At 39.1% G+C, this 27,960-nt stretch overlaps 1 protein-coding gene across 5 annotated transcripts; it reads right to left on the reverse strand.

The window, feature by feature from the left end:
* Nucleotides 1-8: 8 nt before the first annotated feature.
* Nucleotides 9-27,960, reverse strand: NME5 (NME/NM23 family member 5). 5 transcript variants are annotated; one of them, XM_054977637.1, is made up of 7 exons: nt 13,979-13,999; nt 12,942-13,031; nt 10,695-10,828; nt 4,049-4,254; nt 3,518-3,618; nt 907-1,025; nt 9-208 (listed from the first exon to the last, which is right to left on the reverse strand). In XM_054977637.1, the coding sequence occupies exons 3-7, from the start codon at nt 10,821-10,823 to the stop codon at nt 128-130; spliced, it is 636 nt and encodes a 211-aa protein (XP_054833612.1). In that variant the 5' UTR covers nt 10,824-10,828; nt 12,942-13,031; nt 13,979-13,999; the 3' UTR covers nt 9-127. The 5 variants fall into 5 exon arrangements, with proteins under 5 accessions (XP_054833612.1, XP_054833611.1, XP_054833614.1 ...); XM_054977636.1 differs by lacking the exons at nt 12,942-13,031; nt 13,979-13,999 and adding an exon at nt 27,942-27,960 and having other exon boundaries at nt 933-1,025; XM_054977639.1 differs by lacking the exon at nt 12,942-13,031 and having other exon boundaries at nt 13,979-14,037.

The raw sequence follows: 27,960 nt of genomic DNA on the forward strand, positions 1-27,960 counted from the left end.
TGTACAGATGATTTTAAAATATTTATTTCACGTTACTATTAGTAAGAAATTCCAGAGACAGCATGTAATGAAATATCTTTAACTGACATCTTCTTTTTATAGGTTTAAAATTTTCTAATTTCCCTCTTTAAGGCTCCTCCACAATCTCATTATGCCGCAGCCGAGGTGTGTTGGGATTATGTTCAATTAGCCAACCAGCCAGCCAAGTCTAAAAAACAAAAATAAAGATAAACAAATTATATTTAATTTCATTTACATATAAACATAACTTTTGCTAGTATTGCAGCATTCAAGATCTTCATCTCTACATGTGGAAAGCACCAAGAAAGCACCTATTTATCAACTTCTTTTTAATAATTTCAGAGTCCTCAACTGATTTTAATACAAAACTGTTCTTAAAACAGTGAAATCCTAAACAGTTACACCAGTCTAAGCCAATTGAAATTAATGGGCTTAAACTGGAGTAACTCTGCTTAGGACTTCACAGTTAATAGTACAATCTTAAACAGAGTTACAGCCTTCTAAATTCTACAGCCTTAAAAGGGTATAATTCTGCTTAGGATCACAGTGTAAGTCTACTTTACGCTGATTCACACTTTTGATTTTCAAAATATGCCTATTTGTCTGAGGTGATGGAGAAGGAGGCAGTCAGTCTAGACTGCTACTGATATACAAAGTTTAATTGATGGTGGGTATTTTAGACTGATAGAGCTAAACTTAATATGCAAACAGTGGAATATTACCCTTATCAACTAGCACGTTCCTTCTAATTTCCATCCCTTATACAATAAAAGCTGTTCTTTACAGGCAACTGGACTTGACTCATATCTAAGAAACAGTTCAGATGTATCAGGTGTGCCCTCACATTAACTCTAGTATCCTACTGTTGGTCACTGTAATACATACAAAAGGATCTGCTGGTTTCTTCTTACACAGCGCTGTAAGTCCTTTTAGTAGTGTAGGAGTGACATAGCGTGTCAAGTAATCCTTAGCAGCTTGTCCCACTGGGATTGGCTCAATAATCACTGGAAAAGAATTAAACATATTTTTAATTAGAAAGTATTCAAAAAATCAATTGCCTGCTAATGCTTTATTCTGTCTTTGTTTCCTTATACTCAATAGCAGTTAGTTAGATCTTCTTTTCTGAGACGCAGAGCAGTGTAGAGAAATATACTGAGTAGCTCCTAATTTAACTTAGATAATCTGTGTGGAATTTGTTGTCTCGATAGTTATTACAAAGTGAAAACATTCCTCAGACACAAACAATTTATAAATGATCTTGGTACATTTGAAACCACATCTAATTAATCACAGGCTAATGAGTAGGTAAGGACTTGCCCTTCCCAGAGGACCAGTTTACAGTAGGGCTTGCCACCTGAATAAAGAAATCTTAATTTATGGGCTTTAGTCAAATATATAAAGATTTGAATATGAGAAAAACAATAGCTTTAAACAACACAGTGTACTTTCTATGCTTCCATATGATGCATATGAAAGCGAAGGTAGACATCAACACAAAAGAAGTATTCTCCCTTCTGTCCCACAAAAGAGGGAAGAAATGCTTCTTTCAAGATAGCAATATTCAAAATAATACATTTTAAAAAAGAAAATGCTGCCCTGGTTAACAGGGGGCCATTTTTAGTCTAACAAAATGTTTTAATCAATAATGATTATTGCAGCCCCTAGTCTATGGTGCAAACTGTGCAATAAATGTGCAGTTGCTAGTGCTATTCTTTTTTGAGCAAGAGCCAGGTAACTTTCCTCAGAAATATCCCTTTCTTCATGAAGTAAGACTAATAGTAGATCTCAGGTCTAATGTAACAATAGATCTATAGGTCTAATGTCATGCTTCCTCACTATGCATAGAATGTTATGCCTAAATCTGAAGATAAATATGTTATCTGAATATCTCTTTGATTATACAATACAAATTCCGCTTTCAAGCAGGGTCTGGATGGTAAGGGTCAGGGACATCCAAATAAAAAAATTTTCTGGTGCAGATGTTATGTTATGTATATGGCAGAAGGCAGAGGAAGTGCACAGAAAAAGCCCAGGGCTCACTCCTGAACTATATAAGTTTTAGGTAGGAACTTTAATTTTAACCAGCCTGCATGCTTCTTTGTTTATATTTCACCTGGAACATACAAAGCAATGTTTTAGAGAAAATGTGATTCTTTTGCCAGCTTCACTGCTGACTGCTGTCATTTAGTTGCACAAATTACCATGGATATCTATTTAAAATTACGTAATCAGGGGTTGTGTGATCCCACACTGAGCCTCTAGAAAACTAGTTTGGTTTAAAAAAAAATTATTTATTTACAAAATCACAGAGTTGGAAGGGGCCATACAGACCTTCTAGTCCAACCCCCTGCCCAATGCAGGATGAGCCTAAAGCATCTATGACAAATATTCATCCAGCCTCTTCTTGAAAACTGCCACCTTTCTTACTGAGATTCAACAACAAACAACAACAAAACCAACAACACTTGATTTATATACTGCCCTTCAGGACAACTTAATGCCCACTCAGAGCGGTTTACAAAGTATGTTATCATTATCCCCACAACAAACACCTTGTGAGGTGGGGAGGGCTGAGAGAGCTCCGGAGAGCTGTGACTGACCCAAGGTCGCCCAGCTGGCTTCAAGTGGAAGAATGGGGAATCAAACCCAGTTCTCCAGATTAGAGTCCTGCATTCTTAACCACTACACCAAACTGGCTCTCAAGTCAATACAATTAATAGGATGTGACATCTGATAAGCAATGTAATTGGACTAAGATTACAAAAAAACTTTTTGGCATATTGTGTTGCCATTTACTTCCAAATTGGTAAAGGTCCCTTGCTGAGGAAGTACTTCCCTTTTGTTCAAACCAGTGCTGGACATTCATCTAGATAAACAAAATCTGCAGACAATAGCATAGCTATCCCTGATGCAGTAAGTCTTCCTCCCATCCTATAGTGTGGGAAAGACATAACCCTAAAGTCACCTATTAAAAATAAACACACTGTCCTTAAATTTACAGCAGCTTCATATATATAGTTTTATACTTAGTGCATTACTCTTCCATGTGATCCTCCATCCACATGTAACTATCCCTTGATCCACACAATTTAAGCCCCCCAAATTTTGTGTAACAATGACACACACAGAGTTTTCTTTTGAAGATAATAAGCAGCATATTTCAGTCATCTATGGAAGCTCATACCACAATAAACCCAATAAAGATTAATGTAACAGCAGTCCTGGAATTAATTATACCTGCCTGTGTCTGCCCCACTTCTTGAGCTACTGAGTCAGAATCTCTAGGTATCATCTAGAATTGTAAATAGTGAGAATTGCTGGCACAGAAAAGGGGGAAATACCCCAGCTAAAATCCATGCGGTTCTTTAAGCAGATTTTAATCCATGTTTCACGCAGAATGCTGTAAAAAAGCCTAGATATAAAATTGACTACACCTAAAAGGAGAGGAAAACAGCTTATCTCAGTGTAATGCAAACTCTAGATAAAAATTTCATACCTTCTGGAAACATGAAGCAGATTTCTCTTTCAGCTGAGGAAAAGCTAGTACTGCCATGAAGTGCATTCCTCAGTTCATCGGTTCCATAGATTGCTCTTAAACTAATGCAACAGAGATATGTGTTATTATCACATTTAGTCTTTGACAATGAATAGTGTATCGAAGGGGTAGGAAGCATAAGGCCATATTGTGCTGTCCAAACCTTTCCACCAAAAAACTGCTTTTCCTTCTCCATGAACAACCAATCCATAACTGAGTCTTATATGGCAGAAATGTAGAATAACACAGGCAGAGGGAAACAGCTTAATAAGTCCAATAGGGCACACTGCTTACACTTGAATTTACTAATCAAGTAATTCTCATTACCTGAAAATGTGAAAAAAATAATTTCATAAATGATTTCTAACTGCACTGTCCCAGCCTTATCCCTAAATTTCAGTATAAAGGTTGCACCATTTAAATCATTACAGCCATTAACTTGAGCAATACTGTTTTATATTTTTTTAATGTATTTTGAATGTAGTAAGTTACCTGTCTGGATAATTTTCCTTAGCTACTATGGTATTTGGTGGTCCAAGCAGCTCCTTCCAGTATGATATAGCACGATGACGAGCAAGAACCATTGCAATTAAAGGCCCGGAGCTCATATATGCTGTTAAGTTAGGAAAAAACATTTTTCCATATTGTTCTACATAAAAATTGCTACATTGCTCTGGACTTAGTTGAAGCTTTCGTTTCTACAAAAAATGAGAGAGAAAAATGCTCTTTAACCCATTGTTCTAAGATTGCCAAATTCTAAGATTTGCACCAACATAATGCATTACAGAACCAGTGTAGCTTATCTTGCAGCAAACTCTTTTAAATGCTTGTACAACAAAAATGGCGTTCTGCTAGACACAGTGGGCATCAGCCTACAAGGCAGGTGGCATTTTACCATGTTCCTTTCCCCTCCTTTTGTTCTTTTTAACCACCAGAATGATCATTGCTGGGGTTGCAGGACCCATATAGAGAACACCTGTGAGGGTTGGTGGGCTGGAGAAAGGAGGGACAAGAAGCTGTGCAGTGGAAGAGCAGGGAAGAATAATTTCAGCTCCTTGTCCTTCATCCAACTCCCCACCCTCTCATGTCGGCATGGCTATTCCGTGTACTCCCATAACCCTTAAAAGCAGTTAAACAAGGCATTCTATGCACAGAATGGTAGGATACATCCCATGTGTATTCTTTTAAAAAAACTTTAACAAGAAGCAAAATGACACTGTGGAATTCATGTTTTGGAGTAGTGGGTATTCTGGATAAGGAATGCCAGTAAGGAATGTCTGGGTTCTTTGAACCATTTGAAAACTACAACAATTAAGTTCATGCTTAAAGTTTTCCACTAGACGCATTTATTACTATCTTCCTATAAGAGTCTTCTTCCCGAAAAAGGTTGTTGTACAAGTGTGGTTCCAGGAACAACTGGATATCACTAGGGTTCCAGACCTCTGCCTATGTTGCTTTCATCTAGGCAAGGCTCTGGGATTGCACTGAGTTCTTGATCAATGGTCTCCACCTAGAGTTTTGTAAGGGAAATTACAGTTGATATATTTAGACATTTCTATGTCTTTGATAGTGTATATCAGGGAGTGCTGGTAACAGCAACATAAAACCTGACGTATGTTGCTCTAAGTTCTTGATTGTGCCTATTAGGAAGCTCCCAACCAGTAATGATATGCAACCGATTCTCCAACCACACAAATTCCTGTATAGTTCTATCCTAATCCTGTTCAAAACATACAGATTATTCTACACATTCTGCTCCATACAGAAAGCTGTTTGCATGAAGTGACTACCTGTGACAATATTTATTGCATTGTTGTACATTTCCATTTTCAGGGATTTGTCAGAGTTTGGAGAAAACTGCTGTAACTCGTTCAGGAATTACTTCAAACAAAGCCATATACGGTTAGGGGCCAACATACCTTAAGGACTGCCTTATCACAAATGAACCTACCCAATTCACTCCAGTCATCTTTGGAGGCCCCACTTCAGGTGCCCCTGCCTTATAAAGCTAGTTGGGTGTCAACTTGAGAAAGGATCTTCCTGGTCTTGGTGCTAAAACTTTGGAGCTCCATTTCCAGGGAGATTCATCTGTCTCCCTTTATTGTTGTCTTCTACCAGCAGAAGACATTTTTTGTTCTTTAGTAACTGTTACTGTCCTCCTCACTGGTTTTTGGTGTTATGCCTGTTTATATGTTTTATTGAATTATTCTATATATGTTTTATTTTAAATGTTCTTAATGTTGAAATGTTTTAATGTTTGCTGCCCTGGGGACCCCATTTGTGTGGAAAGGCGGCACAGAAATATTTTAAATAAAGTACACAGAGCAGCCTCTATATGCTTGCATTTTTAAGCAGATACCATACTATCAGTCCTATATGAGGATTAACTTGTCTGGAGATATGGAGTATGATGACACCCAATTCTATTGCCCTTGTCTTTGTTTCATATCACATGGAGGACTGTAACAGAAAGAAATTGCAGTTCTACTGTAAGTTTCCTTTATCATGATCTTCAATTATTAAAAATAGACTTCCTCACAAAATGATTATTATGCACCGTGAAGTTGCTTCCAACATATGGCAACCCTATGAATGAATGACTTTCAAAATGTCCAATCATTAACAGCTATGCTCAGGCGTTGCAAACCAAAGGTCATGGCTTCCTTTATTGAGTCAATCCATCTCATGTTGGGTCTTCCTCTTTTCCTATTGTCTTCCACTTTCCCTAGCAATATTGTCTTTTCCAGTGAGTCTTGACTTCTCATGATGTCTCCAAAGTATGATAGTTTCAGTTTCATCATTTTAGTTTCTAGGGAGAATTCAGGCTTGATTTGATTTGGAACCCACTGATTTGGGGTTTTTTAGCTGTCTATGGTATCCATTAAACATTCCTCCAGTGCCACACTTCAAGTGAATCAATTTTCTTCCTGTCAGCTTTGTCTCTTGTTCAATTTTCACATCCATACATAGAAATAGGAAATACCATAGTATGAATTATCTTGATCTTGGTCCCTAGCAAAACATCCTTATCCTTAAGGATCTTTTCTAGTTCCGTCATAACTGCCCTTCCTTCTGAATTCTTGGTTGCAGTCTCCTTTTGGTTAATGACTGAGCCAAGGAATAAAAAATCTTTAACAATGTTAATTTCTTCATTGTCAGCATTAAAATTGTGTAATTCCTTGACAGTCATTACTTTGTCTTCTTGATGGTCATCTGTAATCCTGCTTTGGCGCTTTCTCTTTTGGTTTTCATCAGTAGTCGCTTCAAGTCTTCACTATTTTCTGCCAGTAACATGGTGTCATCCACATACCTCAAATAGTTAATATTCCTTCCACCACTTTTCACTCCACCTTCATCTAAATCTAAATCTAAATCTAAATCTAATGCATCTTTTCTTATGACATGTTCTGCATATAGAATGAACAAATAGGGAGATAAATATATTCTTGCCTGACACCTTGCCAACTGGAAACCATTCCGTCTTTCCATGTTCTGTCCTCCTAACACTATACTCCAAGTACAGGTTGTACATCAGAACAGTCAGATATTGTAGCATATTGTTTATTAAGACACAATCTATAGCTTTTCATGATCCATACAGGCAAGAACTTCGCTGTAGTTGATAAAACACAAAATTATTTTCCTCTGAAATTCTCTGGTATACTCCAGTCATCATAAATTTGCAATATGATCTACAGTGCCTCTTCTTTCTCTGAATCCAGCTCAAATATCTGGCATTTCTTGTTCCATACTTTGCTTGCATGGGAAATTACTATGATGGTCCAATAGTTGCTGCAATCTTTGACATCTTTTTTCCAGAATCGCAGTGTGGTGCAAACATTTCCAGTCTGTGGCCCATTGTTTGGTTTTCCATATTTGTCAATATATTATTGTTTTTACCTTGAAATAGCTCTAATTTCTCTTTACCTTGAAATAACTCTAACCGATATCTCATCTACTCCTGGTAATTTGTTTCTCCCAATTGCTTTGAGTTCAGCTTTCATATCACTTTCTAAAACTGCAGGTACTTCATCAAAAGATTATTCTTTGAAGGAATCTGTTATCCTTTCAACTCTTCTGAGAGCCAGTTTGGTGTAATGGTTAAAAGCACAGGACTCTAATCTGAAGAGCCGGGTTTGATTCCCCACTCCTCCGCTTGAAGCCAGCTGGGTGACCTTGGGCTAGGCACAGTTCTCTGGAGCTCTCTCAGCCCCACCCACCTCACAGGGTGTTTTGTTGTGGGGATAATGATAACATACTTTGTAAACCTCTCTGAGTGGGCATTAAGTTGTCCTGAAGGGCGGTATATAAATTGAATGCTGTTGTTGTTATTGTTATTATTATTATAGTTCTTGAGTGTGTTGTTTCCATCTTTATTCTGTCCTGATCAGATAACGTATTTCCATGCTCATCTTTCAGCATCCCTAGCCATAGTTTGAAATTTGATTTCTTGGATCTTGTGGAACAGAGCTCTTGTTCTTCCTTTTTTTTTATCATCTTCTATTTCTCTGCAGTAGTTATTATAATAGTTCTCTTTGTCTCTATATGCAAGTCACTGAAAAGCTGGATTTAGAATTCTCATTCTATTTGTCACCTTTTACTTTTGCTTCTCTTCTATCTTTATCAATTTTACAAGTTTCATCAGTTATCCATTGAGGCTTTTCATTTCTTTTGGCTACAGGAATAGTCTTTGTGCATTCTTCCTTCTTAATATATCTGGTTTCAACCCACAGTTCTTCTGGTTCATGTTCTGGTGAGTTTAGTAATGCAAATCTGTTCTTTACGTGGTCTTCTTTAGAAATGTTGTCCAGATTATATTTTGACATTATGATTTTTTTCTCCATCTTTATTCTAATTCTTAATATTAATAATTCATGGTCTGTACCACAATCATCTCCTGGTCTTGTTTTAACAGCAAGAATAGATCTTCTCCATCTTCTGTTTCCAATTATATAATCTGTTTAATTTCCATGTATACAATCATCTATTCAGTAGCCTGATGCATGTGTATCCAATGAACAAATTGTTGGCTTCTCAAAATTCTATGAGTTGCTCTTCTGCTTCATTTTTATAATCCTAGTTCAAGTCTTCCAACAATATTTGATTCAGCTTTGTTTTCTACTTTTGTGTTCCAGTCACCTATGATTATTAGCACATCTTGTTCAAGTGTATGATCAATTTCTTCCTGGACACTTGCATAAAAGGTTTCTGTTTCTTCCTCTTCAGCATCTGTAGCTGGGGCATTATCTTGAACAATGGTTATGTATAGTTTTCCCAGGAAGTCTGATTGATATTATTGAGTCAGACTTCGCACTGTAGCCCTGATTGCTTGCACTATGGCTTGCCTCACTATTAGAACACCATATCTTCTGAGTTTTTGCTTTAATCCAGCTTTTGCTTTAATCCATTAAGAACAGTGCTATTTGTACTTGTCCTCTGGTCTTCCCCAGTAGCTAACTGAGTGCCTTCTGACCTGGAGGTCCTGTCTTCCAGCACGACTTTTGTTTTGAGTTGTCTCATCATATGGTTTTTGAGGTATGAAAAGATCAGAAGTGGTTCAACATTGCCTTCTTCGGTGTACTAGTACTCAGGGTTAGCTGAGGTGCCACTACCATTGCATATGAAAGATCTTCCACCAGTGTCATCTACTACTACTGCTGCCCAGTAGCTATTCTTCAAGGATTCCTTCACTCCCATTACCACTGGAATTGTCAATTCTCTTCTTAACTTATCTTCTCAACTTAACTGTTGATTCCTGAAGGGAGTGGATGCATCTTAGTCTGGTGTCTCAGCTTTGACCATTATGTCTTGAGTGATGCTGCTAGGAGTTTAGACTCTTGATAGAGTCTAAATTCCTGATGGTGTTGCTCTCAACTTCACTCTCAAGCCCCCTCACCACGTTAAGGTGTGATTCCAGGAGGAAGCCTTACAAAAATAGGCATCTTTATATTACCACTTAATTCCAATGTTAATACTTTAACAATTGGAATACATTTGCTGAAAAGGGACATTTCTGAGAACAAAAAAATATACTTGCTTGCACTGAGCTACATTTTTAAAAGAGGCCACAGTTGTACAATAGTGGCATCTAGTGGTTGCTACAACAGTTTGTTCATTCTTATTGCTGTGGGTTTACTTATTGAGTAATGAATTGACATGTTTATGGAAACAGATTTCTGTTCTAGCAACTTTATCAAACAGTAGCAATTTGCCAACATATTTATTATGGTATGCTGGAGCAGAGTTTTGCAGTTACCGTGGACGACCAAAAAGACAAATAAGTAGTTCTAGGGTGAATTCAAGCCTGAATTCACCCTAGAAGCTAAAATGACAAAACTGAGGCTATTGTATCCAGAGACAAGACCCTCTGGAAAAGTCAATAATGCTAGGAAAAGTTGGAAGGCAGTAGGAAAAGAGGAAGACCCAAAGCGAGATAGCTGGGTTCAATAAAAGAAGCCATGTCCTCCAGTTCACAAAATCTGAGCAAGTCTGTTAATGACAGGATGGTTTGGAAGTCTTTCATTCATAAGGTTGCTATAGGTCAGAGGCAACTTGACGGCATATAACACACACATGCATCTGATGGTATATGAGCCCTAACTGATGTTCACCTATTAGTTTTCATTGTTAGTAGTGCTCAGAAAAAATATTTTTTATTTAATTAAAAATGTTATACAGTATGCTTTGGGAAGTTTTTTTAAAAACATAACTGGCAAAGCAATTTTACAGCTTTAGCATTCTGTCTGTTTGCAATTCCTTTAATGCCTTGAGCATTAAACTAGATCAGTAATACAGTATGAATATATTGCAAGTAAAGCATATCTGGAATGTTTTATGTTTGTTGCCCACTCAAATACAGGCCCATTGAGTAGGGTAATGTTTGAACTAGTTGCATTTCAGGTTCAAACATTACCCTACTCAATGGGCCTGTATTTGAGTGGGCAACAAACATAAAACATTCCAGATATGTTTTATTTGCAAAATCAGATTGAAATACAGTGGTTATAAAAGCTATTTAGACAGGAAAACAAGTTGAAATGATGCCATACTTATTCTCAGGCAAAGCCTCTTGAATGCTATTTTTATTAGTTGCAAACTTACTTCAAATTGCAGCTCAGTATTCAGCTTTTCATATTACCTGTACAATAGTGAATCCTGATCTAAGAATAATATCCTCTATTTCATCTTCTTTGTGGATGATATCTGGCTTAATGATTGCCAGGGTTCTTTCGACATATATCTGAGGAGAGGGCATTAACGCTTGCATTTTTCCTTAAAAAATTCAAATCAAAGTTTTCTCATTACATTTACACAGTAGTTATTTATTTATTTATATCATTTATAGTCTGACTTTCTCGGTGAGACTCAAGGTGGATTACATAGTACAAGTTAATATGATCAATGGCTGGGACATTAAACAAACAATACAATAGGGCAGGTGTCCCCAGTGCAGCACCAACGGGCACAATTTTGCCCACCTACACTTTTCCTGGTGCCTGCCAAATGTTTTTAGAAAGTGGGTGTGGGTCAAGTGGGGCTCTTGCCCACCACACTGTCAGAATTCGAAATGTGCTCACGGGCTCAAAAACGTTGGAGACCCTACAACAGGGTAAGGATAACAGAAATTTGAAAACAAGCATGAATCCAATACAGAGCTGAAAAACAATGCTGAATCAAAATATAAGCAGATTGATACCACATATTAAACAGCATGGAACTATCCAGTAGGAGAATACTTGCAACAATAGACTGTACGCAGTAGCATAGTCTACTGTCTTTACCCATGTGGTAACGCATCTCTCTAAACTATTCCTTTACAGCACAGCCCTATTACCTGGGTTAGAAAGCCATTCTGAATAATCAGGTTTTGCACAGTTTGCTGAAATCTAGGAGAGTGGAAGCTTTCCTTAATTTTTTTAAAGTTTAATTTTAGTTGCAAGAACTTTTCTATTGAACATATAGTACATATAACTTTTCCTTTAAACAACAATGAGTATTTCCATTTTAATAACTAATAACAATTAATACTTGAAAAGATAAATAAATCCCTTAACGTTTCTCTTTCTTATATCAAAGATTATCAAAAATGAGTTAGTAAATTATAATATTCTCTAGATGGCATAGTTTCCCTTGCTGCATCATTCTCTGTTAAAAACTATAAGACCAGGAACCATTGCTCCAAAAAATCAGATTTATAATTTATAATTAACCACTTTAGACCAAAACATTTGAACAAATTCCCACCAACAGTGGATAACTGCCTCTCTCCCCACATTGTTTCCAGCATTTAGAGGATTAATGTGGTGTAATTTAGCTTGAGTCAGATACCAATGCGTCATGATTTTTATTAATTGCATCTTAATACTAATTGTTTTTGTGGTGAATATATATGATTGCCATGTGTGTCCACTGATCATCATTGAGAGCTATTTTACAGTCTCTATGCCATGCCTTTTGGTAAAATAATTTTTTTAAGTGTTGTTAGGTTAGTCAATATGCTAAAAAAGTTTTAAAATAGTTCTTTTATTTCCAGTTTCATCTTTCATTCGTTTTTTCAAAAATCTGTAGGTAGCTTAGTTAATATTACCTTAATACTAGAATTCTCTATTAAGTGTTTCACCTGGAGATATTTGAACCATGGGAATTTTAATTTTTCCAACATATTTTTGGGTTTTTTTACATCAATTGAGTGGAAGTTTTCCTGATCTCTTCAGGTAGGCCATCCCATAAGGTGGGCGTCATTACAGAGAATGCACACGTGTGGGCAGCTGTTGATTTTGCCCATTTGCAGGGTGGCACCTGCAGAAGGCCATGTTCAAATAAGCCAAGCTGCCATGTGGAGTACAGGGAGAAAGGCAGTCCCATAGTTATAACTGACCAAGGCCATGGAAGACTTTGTATGTGATACCCAAAACCTTGAATTGAGCCCAGGAACTGATGGGTAGCCAGTGGAGGGATGCTAAATAGGAGTAACACACATGTTCTGCCTAGCTCCTGATAGTAATAGATTTGCGACTTTCTGTACCAACTGGAGTCTCCAAATTGACTTAAGAGGGGAGACCTATGTAGAGTGCTATTTTTTAAATATATAGCTAAATCCCTGAATATGGCAGGTGAAAACTCTTTGGGTTGGCGGGGGGGAAGTGCTGCTGTCTGCAGAATGGTTCTGTGGAATCCAACCTGCCAGTAGAAGGACTCCAATGTGGCACTTCGTAACAAGATTGATTGGCACAGGAGCTTTCCAGACTGACCCTCTCCCCCAACTGCTGAAGTGTCTGCACTTAGCTTTGGTTGAACGAAGAAAACTGAAGTTAACTGAGTGGGGCTCTTGAGGAAGTCACTTCCCTCCCCCTTTTCCAGCCCATTCTCCAAATCACACACTCACCTATGCTTTTCAGCCAACCCACATTAACTGGAACTTGGGGAAGGATACTAATTTTCTTACTTATTTTAAGATTACATCATCTCCACCAATCTGTATGAACAAACAACAACCCAGTGTCATGCATGTTTACTCAGAAGTAAATCCCACTGCTTTTAACGACACAGTGCAACCTATACAGAGCTATTTTCCAGTTTATTATTGTATTTCTTTATATATTTAAACTCCACTTTCATCCCTAATAGGGAAACTGGCATACAACATCATTTCCCCCTCTTCATTTTATCTTTGCAACAACAACCTTGAGATGTAGGGTAGGCTGAAAGAGAGAATGACTGGCTCAAAGTCATCTAATGAGCTTCCATGGCAGCATGGGCATTCAAACCTGGATCTCTCAGACCTATTCTGACACTAACCAGTATACCTTGCAGTTAAAGTATCTCTGCATAGAGGTTATCTTTACTCCCAAGGAAGTGTATCTCGGATTACAGCTTTAATTATGCTACGTTTTTGTGCCTCTAACAGCTATATGTCGAGTAGAAATCAACCAGTGAGCCTCGCACCATTGCAGACCTTATAAAAAGTGTCCCCTGTTGCTTTCTGTCTTGGGAAACAGAACTACTGTCCACAGGTGGCCACTGCACAGTACAAACTTATGCACATGCACTATAAAGTTCTATCGTGTTCTTCTGAGCGTTTTCCCTTGGTTAGTGTGCACAGGTCTGCAGTCTTACCATGTAATGGTCAGTCTTGCCCACAGGGGTGGATTAGCTATTTACTTTATTAGGAAAAATCCTAGTGAGCCTTTAGAAAGCGCCGTTCCCAGTCTATTTTTGCAGTCGTACAATCTCGCCCATTAGTTCTTCTCTGGCTACTTCTGCCCATCGTGCGAGGAAGATTAGTCGCCGTTCAACTGAACTAAACTAGCCCTCTAATGTTCAGCTTACCCCGGATAACAAGCTGGGCAACAGTTTGACCTCACCCCGTTAAAAAGTTTCCCGCTGCGCGGCAGATTTTCACACGGAGCGAATTTCACTCACCTACTAATTAGGCCTTCTCAAGCCGAAGAGGTTGCTAGGCTACCAGAAAAACAGCGATAAAGTCCGGCCATCTACGGTAGCCGGCGAGGCCGTTGCGAAGTTCGCATCAAGCAATCTTCCTTCCTGTTCCGTCGGCTTTGATTAGATTTTAACAGAAGAGGTAGGTAGGTAGGGGAGACATTGATATTTTATTTCTGCAGCTGCCGTCTGTGAATGTTTGGAGAATTTATTTTACGTACCTTGCTTTTGCTTCAAGCATCATTTTTTGCGACTTTTTTTTTTTTTTGCATTACTGTTGAAACAGCCTCTCTCTGGCTGCTTGCTCTGGAAAAAAGCCTAGTGAATCGTATTTTTCCCCGCGGGGGCGGGGGGGGGGAGTCCTGTCCTGCGGTTTTTTTAAAAGAAAAAGTTTTCATTAAGCTCTGAGACATATGCTACAGCTACACTTTTGTTCTGAATTTTGTACTGTATTGCAAACAACAACAATATTCCATTTATATACTGCCCTTCAGGACAATTTAACACCCCCTCAGAGCGGTTTACAAAGTATGTTGTTATTATCACAACAACAATCATCCTATGAGGTGGGTGGGGCTGAGATCTGTGACTGACACAAGGTCAGCCTGCTGGCTTCATGCAGAAGAGTGGGGAATCAACCCCAGTTTTTCAGATTAGCATCCCGCTGCTGTTAACCACTACACCAAACTGTATTGTATTGTATCACCAGTAAGAGGGAATATAAGCCTCTTTTTAAATTATGAGGATTTAGTAATGACCATATTTTTTTTACAGGTATTATGATTATAGACTTTTTGAAATGAATTTTGTATCCCCACAATAGAGAGATTATGGGGGCAAGGGGCACAATTAAAAGGGAAGTAAAACCTTTGGTTTCATGGCTGCAGTGCTGCCCAGATGGTTCTTCCTTATCTTGGGAGACAAGTTCAGATCTTGAGCCCAGTGGACAGTAGTATTTCCCCAGCATCAACACTAGGCCAGAATTAATATTTTAATATGATTCATAAGTGTTATGCTCCATATTGAAAAAAACTGTTTTTCAAGGGAGGCATAATAACTGAGGAAAATCTGCCTGACCTAAAGTCCCTATGTCTGTCCTCATCATGGTAATCTAGCATGTAAGTGTTGCACTGAGAAGCAAAAGGTATTGAATAAAATCCCATTCCTGGTAAATGCTGCCCCCTGTTTTCCTGAGCCTCCTGCTGTGCTGCAATTGCTGTGTATTATATGGATCAAAATAAATAAATTACTGGCCTCCTTTAAACAATCTATAGCAGCAGTAACCACTTGATTTAGTAGGTAGTGTAACAAGTACTCATTTGGGTTAAAGCTACTAAGTGGAGAAAAACCAGTAACTTGTAACATGTAGACACTATGGGTAACTGTTCTCACATGATAAACAATTGATAGTTAATAATAAATTGAACAATATGAGAACAATTTCAGTATAATTTATCTTCTTTCAAGACTGCTGTGTATATGTATACAGTGACCATTTCTGAATGGCCAACTCTGGACAGAAAAATAGGAAACTTTGTTGTGGGAACATCTGGATTTTTTTTGAAAGGATAGTGGATGCCATCAAAATGGCTGCCACAGGGTGAGGACTAGTAAACTAGTTGTTTTAACATTGGTTGTTGTGGGTTTTCCGGGCTGTATTGCCATGGTCTTGGCATTGTAGTTCCTGACGTTTCGCCAGCAGCTGTGGCTGGCATCTTCAGAGGTGTAGCCCCAAAAGACAGAGATCTCTCAGTGTCACAGTGTGGAAAAGATGTAGGTCATTTGTATCTACTCAGGAGGGGTGGGGTTGAGCTGAGTCATCCTGTAAGAGTTTCCCAGGGTGTGATGACTCAGCTCAACCCCACCCCTCCTGAGTAGATACAAATGACCTACATCTTTTCCACACTGTGACACTGAGAGATCTCTGTCTTTTGGTGCTACACCTCTGAAGATGCCAGCCACAGCTGCTGGCGAAACGTCAGGAACTACAATGCCAAGACCACGGCAATACAGCCTGGAAAACCCACAACAACCATCGTTTTCCGGCCGTGAAAGCCTTCGACAATACATGTTTTAACATTGTTTCAAAACAGACAGTACATATACATCTACTTAGGAGTAAGGTCCATTGAATTCAGTGTGAAAGTCACATAATCTGTATCTTCTTACTAATGTAGAAGCAAAATGCTTGTCCCAACAATCAAGTATATCCACTTCCTTCCATAAAAGTCAGTTGGAATCACTGGTTGCTAGTGTTGGAGGTAAAACAGAATGAGAACAAACTGTGGTCTCCACCTCAACATCTGTGGGATCATCAAGGAGTCAGTCATCTTTGTAAAAACACAGCTGCCTCAGTTACAAAAGTGGTAGGCTATAGTTCTAATGGGTTTGCAACTGATAAGCAGAACAAACTTGACTCATATAGAATATGCTATCTACCCAATCCCTTCTAATAGTGTGACGAAACATATTTTGCATCAGAGTATATTTTTTTCTTAGAATCTTTGTCCATTTTCCAAGTCTCTTGGCCTTGTTTCCTTCTTGGTGCATTCTGCATTCTGAGTTGTGGAAACAGGCTCTCAGGACACAATTTTTGAAACAGCAGGAGTAATTTTTCAGTATTTATGGCCAAATGTTTAAATAGTTTCTCATAGAATGGGCTCAAGAGGGTTGCTGTTGGAGATGAGATATCTTCAGTGTGGGAATTATCTTGCAGAGTTTCACAGGGCTCAATTTTAGCCCCCATGTTATTCAACCTCTATGTAAAGCCTTTAGGAGAAATCATTCATAGATGTGGAATTGGATGCCATCAGTACATGGATGACACTCAGCTCTATATTTCACTATCCAAATCACTGGGTAATACAGTAGAGATCTTATGTCACTTCCTGACAGCTGTGATCAAATAGCTGAAAGTGAACAAGTTGCAACTGAACCCAGAAAAGACAAAAGTGATGCTGGTTGGGAAGGTAGAGATATTGAAGGACACTGTGCTCCCCACTTTTGATGGGATTATGTTAACCCTTGCAGGCTTGGATAAGAGCTTAGGGATGATATTGGATCCAGCACTACTGCTAGAGAAGCAAAATGCAGCTGCAAAAAAGGCCCTTTTCCAATCCAGTCTAGTCTGGAAGAGGCCCCTCAACCTTAACAAGGCCAGTCTAACCACCTGGATCCATGCCATGGTAACATTAAAACTAGACTACTGTAATGCTGTCTACATAGTCTCCCCTCCAAGTCAACTCAGAGACTCCAGTTGGTGTAGAGTGCCACAGCTTGGCTAGACAGAGCATGTATATTACTCCCATTCTGCAGTCACCCCATTGGTTATCTATCAGTTACTGGGCTCAAGGCAAACCATGTTGTCGGCAACTCACTTTTTATCCTCACACAGGTGCAGTCCGTGGGGATAAGAAGTGAGTTGTTGGCAATACATCTTGCCTTCCTGCTGCCTCGACGGCCTTCTCAGGGGCCTCTGGAGGCCTGGAAAGGCTCAGCGTGGCAGCAGGAAGGCCTGGAGCAGCACTGGGGCCCTCTAGAGGCCCCAAGGAGGCCGCTGCAGTGGTGGCCCTGCAGCAGACCATGAGCAGGCTGCAACAGTGGTGGGAAGGTCTGATGTCATGGCAGCCCCGCAGCAGGCCCCAAGTAGGCTGGGGAGGCATGATGGGCCCTGGAGTGCTCCTGTGCTCCACAGTTGGCCTGCTGCGGAGTGAGGGAGCACTGCTGGAGCAGCATGACAAGCTCTGGAGTGCTCCTGCACTCCCCAGTGGGCTGATTTTGGCCTGAAACGGGCCAAAATCGGCCCACTGTACAGAGTTGCAGAGGGCTTCTCTGGAGGGTGGCACAGCCTTCTCAAGCCCATGCAGTGGGGTAGGTTGGCCCTCACAAGGCCCTGCTAGAGCCTGTATTGTTAAACATAATGGGCTTTGTTGCTGGTACAAGATAATACAGGGAGAGGAGCCTTTGTTTTCCATCATGGTGGGGCTTGGTTTCATTAGTCCTGCTTCGCACCTTGCCCTTCCAGTTTCTCCTGCAAAAAGGCTTTTTCTTCAAAAGTTGTCACTGCTGCAGAATCATTGCTGCAAGAGCCATCTTGAGACATGGCAATTGTTCTCCATGTTCTGTTCCTGCTGCTCAGGAATTGAAGCTTGCTCATGGTGTTCCACATGTAGTATATACATTCAGGGTGAGAGGGCAGTGTGTGCAGGTGAAAACTGAGGGGGGCTGACAGCCTGCCTGATGAGGTTAGGTGGGCTTTCACTCTCTTACTGTTCTGCAAACTTTGCAAAACTTAATTATTCAGGAGGGCTTTTTTATACAGGTAGGAGGGCTGTACTGTAAGGAAATGGTTCAGATAGATGCTTTGGTTAAGGGAAAGGGGCTGTAGACTATACTACTTCGTGTCTACTGGGTAGTGTCTGCATCATTTAATATGCTGTGTTTAATTGCTTATGGTTTGTTTCAACATTGTTTCAGCTCTGTATTCAGATTTCTGTTTGTATTCAAATTTCTGCAATACATACCCTATTGCATTGTTAGAGAATGTCCGGGCCATTAACCATATGGACTCACACTATGTAATCTGTCTTGAGTCTCAGTGAGAAAGTTGGACTATAAATAATGACAGCAAGATTTATTAATATGCTTTTTAAAACTGTGAGTAGCAACTAGAGAGACACCTGACTCAGATTTGGGTGATGGTGTGAAGAATGGGGCTTAACCTTTTCCTCTCATGAATCTGCTTTATATTGAATTGGTCCATCAAGGTCAGTATTTTCTACTCCGACTGGCAGCAACTCTCCATGGTCTCAAGTTGAGAATTTTCACATGATCTTCTACCATATCCTTTTAACTGGAGATGCTGGGGATTGAACCTGGGACCTTCTACATTCAAAGCAAATGCTCTACAAACAAGCCCCAGCCCCTCCAATGGATACAATAGTGTGATAACAATTTCAGGCACAGGTCAAGGAATACAATGCTGAAATTGCTGAAAAGAGCGTGTAATGGACTATGAAATATAGGCTTGGTGGGGGGGACAGGGATGAGCAGGAATAAATATGGTGACTGCGGTGTATTTATTTAGAAGTGTATTTATTTATTTAGAAATCTATGCCATAGCTTTCTTTACAAATTACATTCTGTGGAATATCTGCTTGTTGAGTGGGTAAAGCATTTTATTTAGAATTGTAGGCTTTGGTATATTTTAGGAATGATCTCGAGTCTGATTAAGGGATGAATAAAGATAGTTTATTCAGGAACTACAACTTTGACATAAAATCGAGAAACAGAATAAATACTAACTACCTCAGTAAAAAGGGAGGAGGGACTTCCGGGAAGAAGCAGGAAGTAGCCTAAGAATACTAATCTGGAGATATGCAAGAATGACAGAAGAGATCCCACTCTGCCATCTGTCTGACTGTCAAACCCACTGCCCCTTGCAGGTATTCTGTGTCTTCTGCCTTCTCTATACACAAGACATTGCATTTCCAACACCCCTTCTCAAGGTCTAGTCTACAGAGTGCACAAGGTTTAACTTCTTGTGTAGATTTTCAAATTTATCTTTAGGGAGTGGCTTAGTGAGTATATTGGCGATCATCTCTTCTGTGCAGCAATAATCCAACTCAGTACGCCCATCTTCTTGCATATTTTTCACTAGATGTTTCACATCAATATGTTTGGTTCTAGAGTTCATCTTTTCTGTTTGTGCAAGTTGTATGCACCCTTGATTGTCCTTGAAGAGTTTTATCGGTTTGGGTTCTTCTGCCCCAAAGTCATTCATCAGTTGCAGCATCCATTTCAGTTGTCTGCATGCCTCTACTGCTGATACATATTCAAAGTGTACACAATGAAAAATCACCCAGATATTAAGAAAAATATGCTCTATTATTTTTTCTAACAAAAGGACAATCACTATACCAAATATGCGTGGAAAATTCATACAGTGTGCAAACAGTGCATTCATATACTTAAATTATTTCTAAGAATGTCCTTTTCTCACAGTCCAATCCATGCAGGAAACTCCATGCCCCGCTCCGATCCTCTTTGAAACAAGGCAAGTGCTCCGTGGGTAGAAGAGATGGTAAGTATGAATCACTTATGGTCCTTAATGTATTTTATATCTTTTCTTTCCATACAGGTGTCTTCCCAGATGTTATTTATAGTGTCCAACCAAAAAACAGCCCTAACTGCAACTGGTTAAGTGGCAGATTTCGTCCTCATGACTTCCTCAGGGGCTGGTGGACCACCTGTATTCATAAGCGTATTTCTCACCACCCAGAGAGCGACACGCGTATCTGTGCTCACGTGAGGTCCTTAATACGTGATACATTAAGGACCATAAGTGATTCATACTTACCATCTCTTCTACTCACGGAGCACTTGCCTTGTTTCAAAGAGGATCGGAACAGGGCATGGAGTTTCCTGCATGGATTGGACTGTGAGAAAAGGACATTCTTAGAAATAATTTAAGTATATGAATGCACTGTTTGCACACTGTATGAATTTTCCACGCATATTTGGTATCGTGATTGTCCTTTTGTTAGAAAAAATAATAGAGCATATTTTTCTTAATATCCGGGTGATTTTTCATTGTGTACACTTTGTTCTATACCAGGTATTGCCTTGTTGTATTGCATGCTGATACATATTCAGCTTCAGTCGAGGACAGAGCCAGAGTTTCTTGTTTTCTGCTACTCCAGCTCACTGCTCCATTGCCATAAAAGAATAAATGTCCACTGGTAGACTTTCTGTCCTTGGTATCTCCTGCCCAATCTGCATTCACACATCCCACCAATCTGGGATTATCACTTATTGGGAGCTTCAGTTTCAGATGCATAGTCCCATTCAGGTATTTGTCCAGTCTCTTGACTGCATTCCAATCTCTTTTGCTTGGTGATTCAACCTTCCTGCACAACATGCCAGCTGCTGCTGCTATATCTGGACGCATTTTAAATGTTTTTAAATGTATTATTTAATGTTTTTAAATGTTTTTAATGATGTTTGTATTTGTTATCCGCCCTGAGCCTGCGAAAGCGGGGAGGGCGGAATATAAATATAATAAATTAAATTAAATGAGTGTACTTATGTACAACAGTTTTCCAATTGATTCCCTGTATTGTTTATTGTTGGGCAGGAGTTCATCATTTCCTTGTTGCTTTAGAAAAGAGTCCAGTAGCACCTTTAAGACTAACCAACTTTGCTGTAGCATAAGCTTTCGAGAACCACAGTTCTCTTTGTCAGATGCATGGAGGGTATGAAGAAACTGGTCAGATATATATAGGTAGTAAGGGGAGGGGGAGTAGATGCAATCAGTAGCTTCTGATAATGGGATCAATTTGCTTCTGATAACGAGATCAGTTATTTCTGATAATGAGATAACCATTCATAGTCTCTCTTCAACCCAAGCCTGACTGAGTCAAATTTACATATGAATTCCAATTCAGTAGCTTCCCATTGGATTTTATTTTTGAAAGGTTTCTGTTGAACTACAGTGACCTTTAAGTCCTTGATGGAATGTCCTGATAGATTGAAGTGTTCTCCCACTGGTTTCTGGATGTTGCCATTTTTAATGTCCGATTTGTGTCCATTTATTCTTTTGCGCAGTGGTTGGCTAGTTTCTTCAATATACAGAGCTGATGGACATAGTTGGCACATGAAGGCATATATCACGTTGGAGGATGAGCAGCTATAAGAGCTAGGGATAGTGTAGTTGACGCCATTGGGTCCTGTAATTGTATTTCCTGGGTAGATATGAGGGCCCCCCAACCTTAAACAACTTCTCACTAACAACCAAGAATCGGCTAGCAGAGTCACCAACACAGGTACCAGACCCTGCAACAGACCCAGATGCCAACTCTGCCCTCATGTAAGTCCATCTGTTATCTTGATACCTTGAGTAAAGGCATTGTTCAGCTTTGCCTTGCTTAAAACCTTCTTTGGTCAACAGTTGGTATAGTTTTTCATTCCAACACCTAGTAGCTTGTTTGAGCCCATATAAGCTCTTTTGCAGTTTACAAACGAGACGCCTGTCCTGGGATTGTTTGAATCCTGGTGGTGCTTCCATGTAAACTTCCTCTTTTATTTCACCGTGCAGAAAAGCTGTTTTTATGTCTAGATGCTTCATGTGCATCTTTTGCGCTGCAGCTATACTCAGGAGCATCCTTATTGAAGTATGCCTCACCACTGGTGTGAAGGTCTCATCGTAGTCTTCATTGTATTTCATAGCGTGGCTGATTTTTATAGTTTCAGTCTTTGGGTTAAGGATTCGGTATCCTCTACATCCTTGTGCATACCCTACAACAATTCCTTCTTCTGCTTGGAGATCCATCTTAGATCTTTTTTCTTTAGGAACATAACTGTAGGCTTTTGATCCAAAAACGCTAGGTGATTCACAGTTGGTTTGTACCCATACCATAGTTCATATGGGGTACTGCTTGCTGCTTGCACCTTTGGTGGGCAGTCTCTTTTGCAGGTAGATAGCAGTGTTAATTGCTTCTCCCCAGAATTTCTCAGGTAGCCCTGCTTCAAGGAGCATGCACCTACTCATTTCAGTGAGAGAGCGATTCTTTCTCTCTGCGACTCCATTCTGCTCTGGCGTGTATAGCACTTGATTTGATGATGAATCACCTGCTCGGTCATGTAATTTTTCATTTCATGTCCTACATGTTCACCTCCATTGTCAGTGCAGAGTGCTAGTGGTCCTCTCTGGAATTTGTTACTGACTATTACTACATAAGCTTTAAATTTTTCCAGCACTTGATTTTTCTCCTTGATCATGTATGTTACAGTATACTTGGAGAATGCATCAATGAAGGTAAAAATACATTTGTTATCACTTGGTGTTGCTATTCTCATTGGACCGCATAGGTCACTGTGTATTAAATCTTATGGTTGCCTTGCCTCATTTTCCTCAGCTCCTTTTCCTTTAAAGCTGGGTCTGATTGCTTTGATTTTAATGCAGCATATACATTTATCTTCAAAAAAACACTTTGTAAATTGCATGCCTTTCATCAGATTATTGCTTTAAAGTTGGCTGATTGCATTTACATCTCGATGCCCAAACCACCTGTGCCAGATTAATGAGCAATTCTTATGTTTACAGGTCTCCTTTGCATTTGCAAAGTCAGCTACTTGCTGGCACATTTCCAGGGCATACAGACCATTCCTCTTCTTAGCTACAGCTATTATTTCTCTGTCCTCCTTAATGAGACATTGTTTCCCAAAAGATACTTCCATGTTTTTCTTGGGAAGCACACTTACAGAAAGCAGGCTAGTTTCCAAAGTTGGCACATAGAAGCACTTTGTTAGCAAGATTCTCTGAGTCTGTTTGTTTGGAAGTTTGCATCTTAACGTTACAGACCCTATGCCTGCTATTTCTACAGATCTACCATCTGCTACATGCAACACCTCTCTTTTTTCTTTCTTTAACATTTCAAAGAAAGTTTTATTCCCTGTCATGTGGGATGTACGTGCAGAGTCAATATACCCAAATTGCTCTCTAGGTTCTCTTTCTGCTTGCATAAAGCATTTCCTTGCATGTTTTGGTTTGTCACATTGAAAATTCCTCCTTGCTCCTTTCTTTCCTCTCCGGGAGGAATCCCTTTGTTTGGAGAGAGCGCAGTTCTGTTTGAAGTGACTGCCTTTCCCACATTCATGAGAATACCAGAGGAATTTGTGAAAACTAAGAACAGAGTGTATGTATGTGTGTCTCTGTGTGTGTGTTTGTTTGTGTGTCTGTGTGTGTGTGTCTGTCTAAAAACATATTTAGAACATCATTTAAAGAAATATATACTTATACATACCAGTTGCCTCTTAAGTTCAGACACGCAGAAAGCAGCACACAAAACTGTATTAAAGTGCTAATGCACAAATATAGGAAACCATTCAGAAAGTCCTATGAGCTAAATTCTTAAAGCGCTAATGTGCAATATAATGAGCTGACTAGAGTGTAGATTCTTGAACAGTAATAAATATACAAAGCATCAAAACAGGCTCGCCAGCTGAAATCATTCAGTAGTCAATGCACCAAGTTACTAAGTCCATAGGAAGTCCAATTCAATAACAATTCAAGGGTGTTTTATTCGACAGGTGGACCGGTTCTTTTCAATCCAGTTTCCGTTCTTTGTCAAATATGGAAAGATAAGATGAACCAATGAACATCCAATTCATAAATAATTATCTTGAACAAATAAAAAGATACACAGAAACAATATCTAAACATCAATTTATGTTAAAAATTAATTGGTATAGCAATAAAAATAAGACTACGCACATATCCATTCTATACAAAAATCTTAAACTTTGGCTCAAGTCCTGCAAGAGGCTGCGCGAGGAACAAATGTAAGACAACTATTTATACTAATCACCTACAGCTGTAAATGTGATTAATTTAAAGGAACATTAAGACCAAAAGCCTCCAATGCTACCGGAAACAGGAGTAATCAATATTACTATTCAACCCTCCTGGAAAGGTATTTAGCTTGTATATCCAATAAACTTCTTTTCTGTGGATATCAGTAGCAATTGCCTCTGGATATTTTGCCTTTGAAGTGTATATAACTGTGTAGCTCAGATCAGTCTCACTATGACCCGCTTCCAAAAAATGGCTAACCAGGAGAGTCTTCATTACTTTATTCCTGATCCGAGATTGGTGTTCAAGTAGTCGCTGTTTTACAGGACATGTAGTGTTGCCTATGTACAGGAGTGGACATTTACACTTAATCAGGTAAGCTACATTATCAGTATTACAATTAGTAAAACCCGGTCAGTTTTTATATTTAATGAGCGAAACTTCTGTTCAGTCATGACCAGTGAACATACTTTACAATGGCCACAACAATGATGTCCTTCAAGAAGGTTTCTCTCTGTATTAATAGTGGTGTCTACAAACTCAGATTTAATCAAAAGATCTTTAATATTCCTGGTCCTCCGAAAAGCTGCAGTAGGAGGTTTCTGACAACCTGGGACATCCTCTATCAGGTTCCAGTATTTCAGTATGGCTTTCTTTATGGCAAATGCTAAGGGAGTGTAATCCAGTAAAATTTTTTATTCTAGACCCTCTGCCAATTCAGTGTGATGCCAAAAGATCTTCCCTTCTACACTGCTCAGCCTTACGCTGTGTGCTAGCCACTATACTGGTGGGATGCCCCCTCAGCTTAAAGTGCTCAGCAAGCTGCTTGCTGTTTTGGGCAAAGTCCATTTGTTGGGTTGAATTTCTTTTTATGCGCAGAAACTGGCCGAACGGAATATTGTTTCTTATGTGGTATGGATGGAAAGACTGGTAATATAAGTAAGAAACACGGTCCATCTTTTTCTTAAAAGGCCATACTGCCAAGTGGTTATCCAGATCACGATAAATAGTAAGATCCGGGAAGTTAACTTCTTGGGTGCCGTATTGCCAGTTAAAGCGTATGTGGGGATTAACACCATGCATCCATCTACAAAAAGTTTCTGCCTTATTAACATCTGCATGAATTATTAATAAATCATCAATATAGCGGCGAAAAATAATGATTGGGTCAAAGTAAGGATTGGAAGAAGGGTTGCAATAGAAATCTTGCTCTAACTTATGCATAAACAGGTTAGTCACACTAGGCGCAGCCCTGCAGCCCATCGCCACGCCTTGTATTTGCAGAAAAAACTGGTTGTCGAACTTAAAATAATTTTTTTCAAGAATTAATTCCAGCAAGGAGACCAAGAAATGTGTGGGTGGAGATTGATCTGCTCACACATTTAAAGTATCTTCCACCACAAGGCATGCCTCATCATGCGGAATACTTGTATATAACGAGGCTACATCCATAGTTATCACAGCTGCTCCGTCAGGGAGAGAAAAACCTTCCAATTGTGTGATAACATCTCTTGAATCCTGTAAAAAAAGTAGGCATGTTTTTGACAAAGAGTTGTAAAAATCCGTCCACATATTTGGAAAGGGGCTCAAGAATGGAATTCGAGCCAGAGACAATCAGGCATTGGGGGGGGGGCTGTTTATGTATTTTGGGAAGTAAATAAAAAACAGGTATTCGAGGCTGGGTATTTATAAGTGCTTTATTTACCCACTGATTAATGTATCCCAGAAGAAACCCTTCATCCACTGTAACTCTAATTAAATTGGCTATATTGTTAGTTGGGTCCTCCAATATAGGGGTTTGACTACTGATGTCCAACAATTGTCTATTAGCTTCTTGTACATAATCCGATCTATTAAGGGCAACAATAGTGCCCCCCCTTAGCAGCTTCCTTGAATATTATATCCGAGTTTTTTGCAAGTTGTTTCAGAGCTTCTCTCTCATCTTGTGTCATTTTATGCCACTGAGGTTCTACAGAAGATTCAATTTTATTAATTTCCTTATATAACATACTTTAGAAAGTTACAATATTAGGGCAATTAACATTGGGAACAAAAGTAGAACGAGAACGTAAAGAAGAGGTCTCACTAGGCGGGGAGTCATCACCAAAAAACGGATGTAATTTCAATTGATGTACCAACTTAAAGAGATCAATTCTAGTTTGGAAGCTCTTATACATGGGGGTTGGGACAAATCCCAGCTCCTTATTTAATGCTGTTAGTTCAACCTCTGAAAAAGCATATGATGATAAATTGATCACTAGGTCCACCTCCTTTTGCGGTGTGGACCACCTCGTAAAAAATTACTGCTATTGTTATTGCCGTGACCCCTGTATCTAATATTCTTGCAGGACTTAAAGGCAACGCCCCTTCCCTCAATCGAGGTATCAGTCTCCTCACCCTTAGTTGTTTCTAATTCAGAGGTTGACTCAAGAGGGTCAGACCAAGATACTTTTTTCTTCTGTGTAGCTGCATCAGACTTCCAAACATAAATTCTCCCTAAAGAGTAGTCCTTACAGTCATGATGGTATTTTTTTATTTCTATTTCCTTCATCTTAAGCTCAAACTCCCTAACCTGAGCCTCTAAGTCCTCCGATCTCTTCTTAAAAGACTCTGGTTGCAATTTCTGTTCCAAATTATTTTGGATGGTGTCAATTTCAGTTGTTAAATGTGTAGTTTCCTTCCTCACCATATCTGTTATCACCCTTGAACTGTTATTGAATTGGACTTCCTATGGACTTAGTAACTTGGTGCATTGACTAGTGAATGATTTCAGCTGGCGAGCCTGTTTCAATGTTTTGTATATTTATTACTGTTCAAGAATCTACACTCTAGTCAGCTTGTTATATTGCACATTAGCACTTTAAGAATTTGGCTCATAGGACTTTCTGAATGGTTTACTATATTTATGCATTAGCGCTTTAATACAGTTTGGGGTGCTGCTTTCTGCTTGTTTGAACTTAAGAGGCAGCTGGTGTGTCTAAGTATATATCTCTTTAAATGATGTTCTAAATGAGTTATATATATATATATATATATATATATATATATATATATATATATATATATATATATATATATTTGTCTGTTCTTAGTTTTCACAAATTCCTCTGGTATTCTCATTTTTTCATGATTTCCCACATTCATGACAAAATGCTTCAGCTTTCTTGGTTAACTTTACAGCACCCATAGCACTTTCACAGTCTCTCAGTCCAGACCCTATGTCTGCATTCTGAAATTCCTTATGTCTATTATACTCCTTCAGCAGGCTTATGGCTTGACTCAGAGTCAAATCTTTCTTAGCTTCTACTTTTTTAATGAAACTTTCATACTCTGGTTGTAGGCTGATCAGCAACAGTACTATCAGATCTTCATCAAGGAAATATCTTCCAGCTGAGTGAAGCTGCTGGCCTAAAGCCAAAACATCATCCAGGCGCTCTCGTAAGTTCTGATGCTCTCCCATTCTAATACTGAACAACTTCCTTTGTAAAAACATTCTACTCTTAAGCAAAGTATCTACATAAAGTCTTTGAACTTCCCAGATATTTTTAGCTTTATCAGTATGAATCACCCGCAAAATATCCCAGTCCTCCAAACCTTTAAACAGAATCCGTTT

Source organism: Eublepharis macularius, chromosome 4 (assembly GCF_028583425.1).
Source record: "Eublepharis macularius isolate TG4126 chromosome 4, MPM_Emac_v1.0, whole genome shotgun sequence".
Lineage (NCBI taxonomy): Eukaryota > Metazoa > Chordata > Lepidosauria > Squamata > Eublepharidae > Eublepharis > Eublepharis macularius.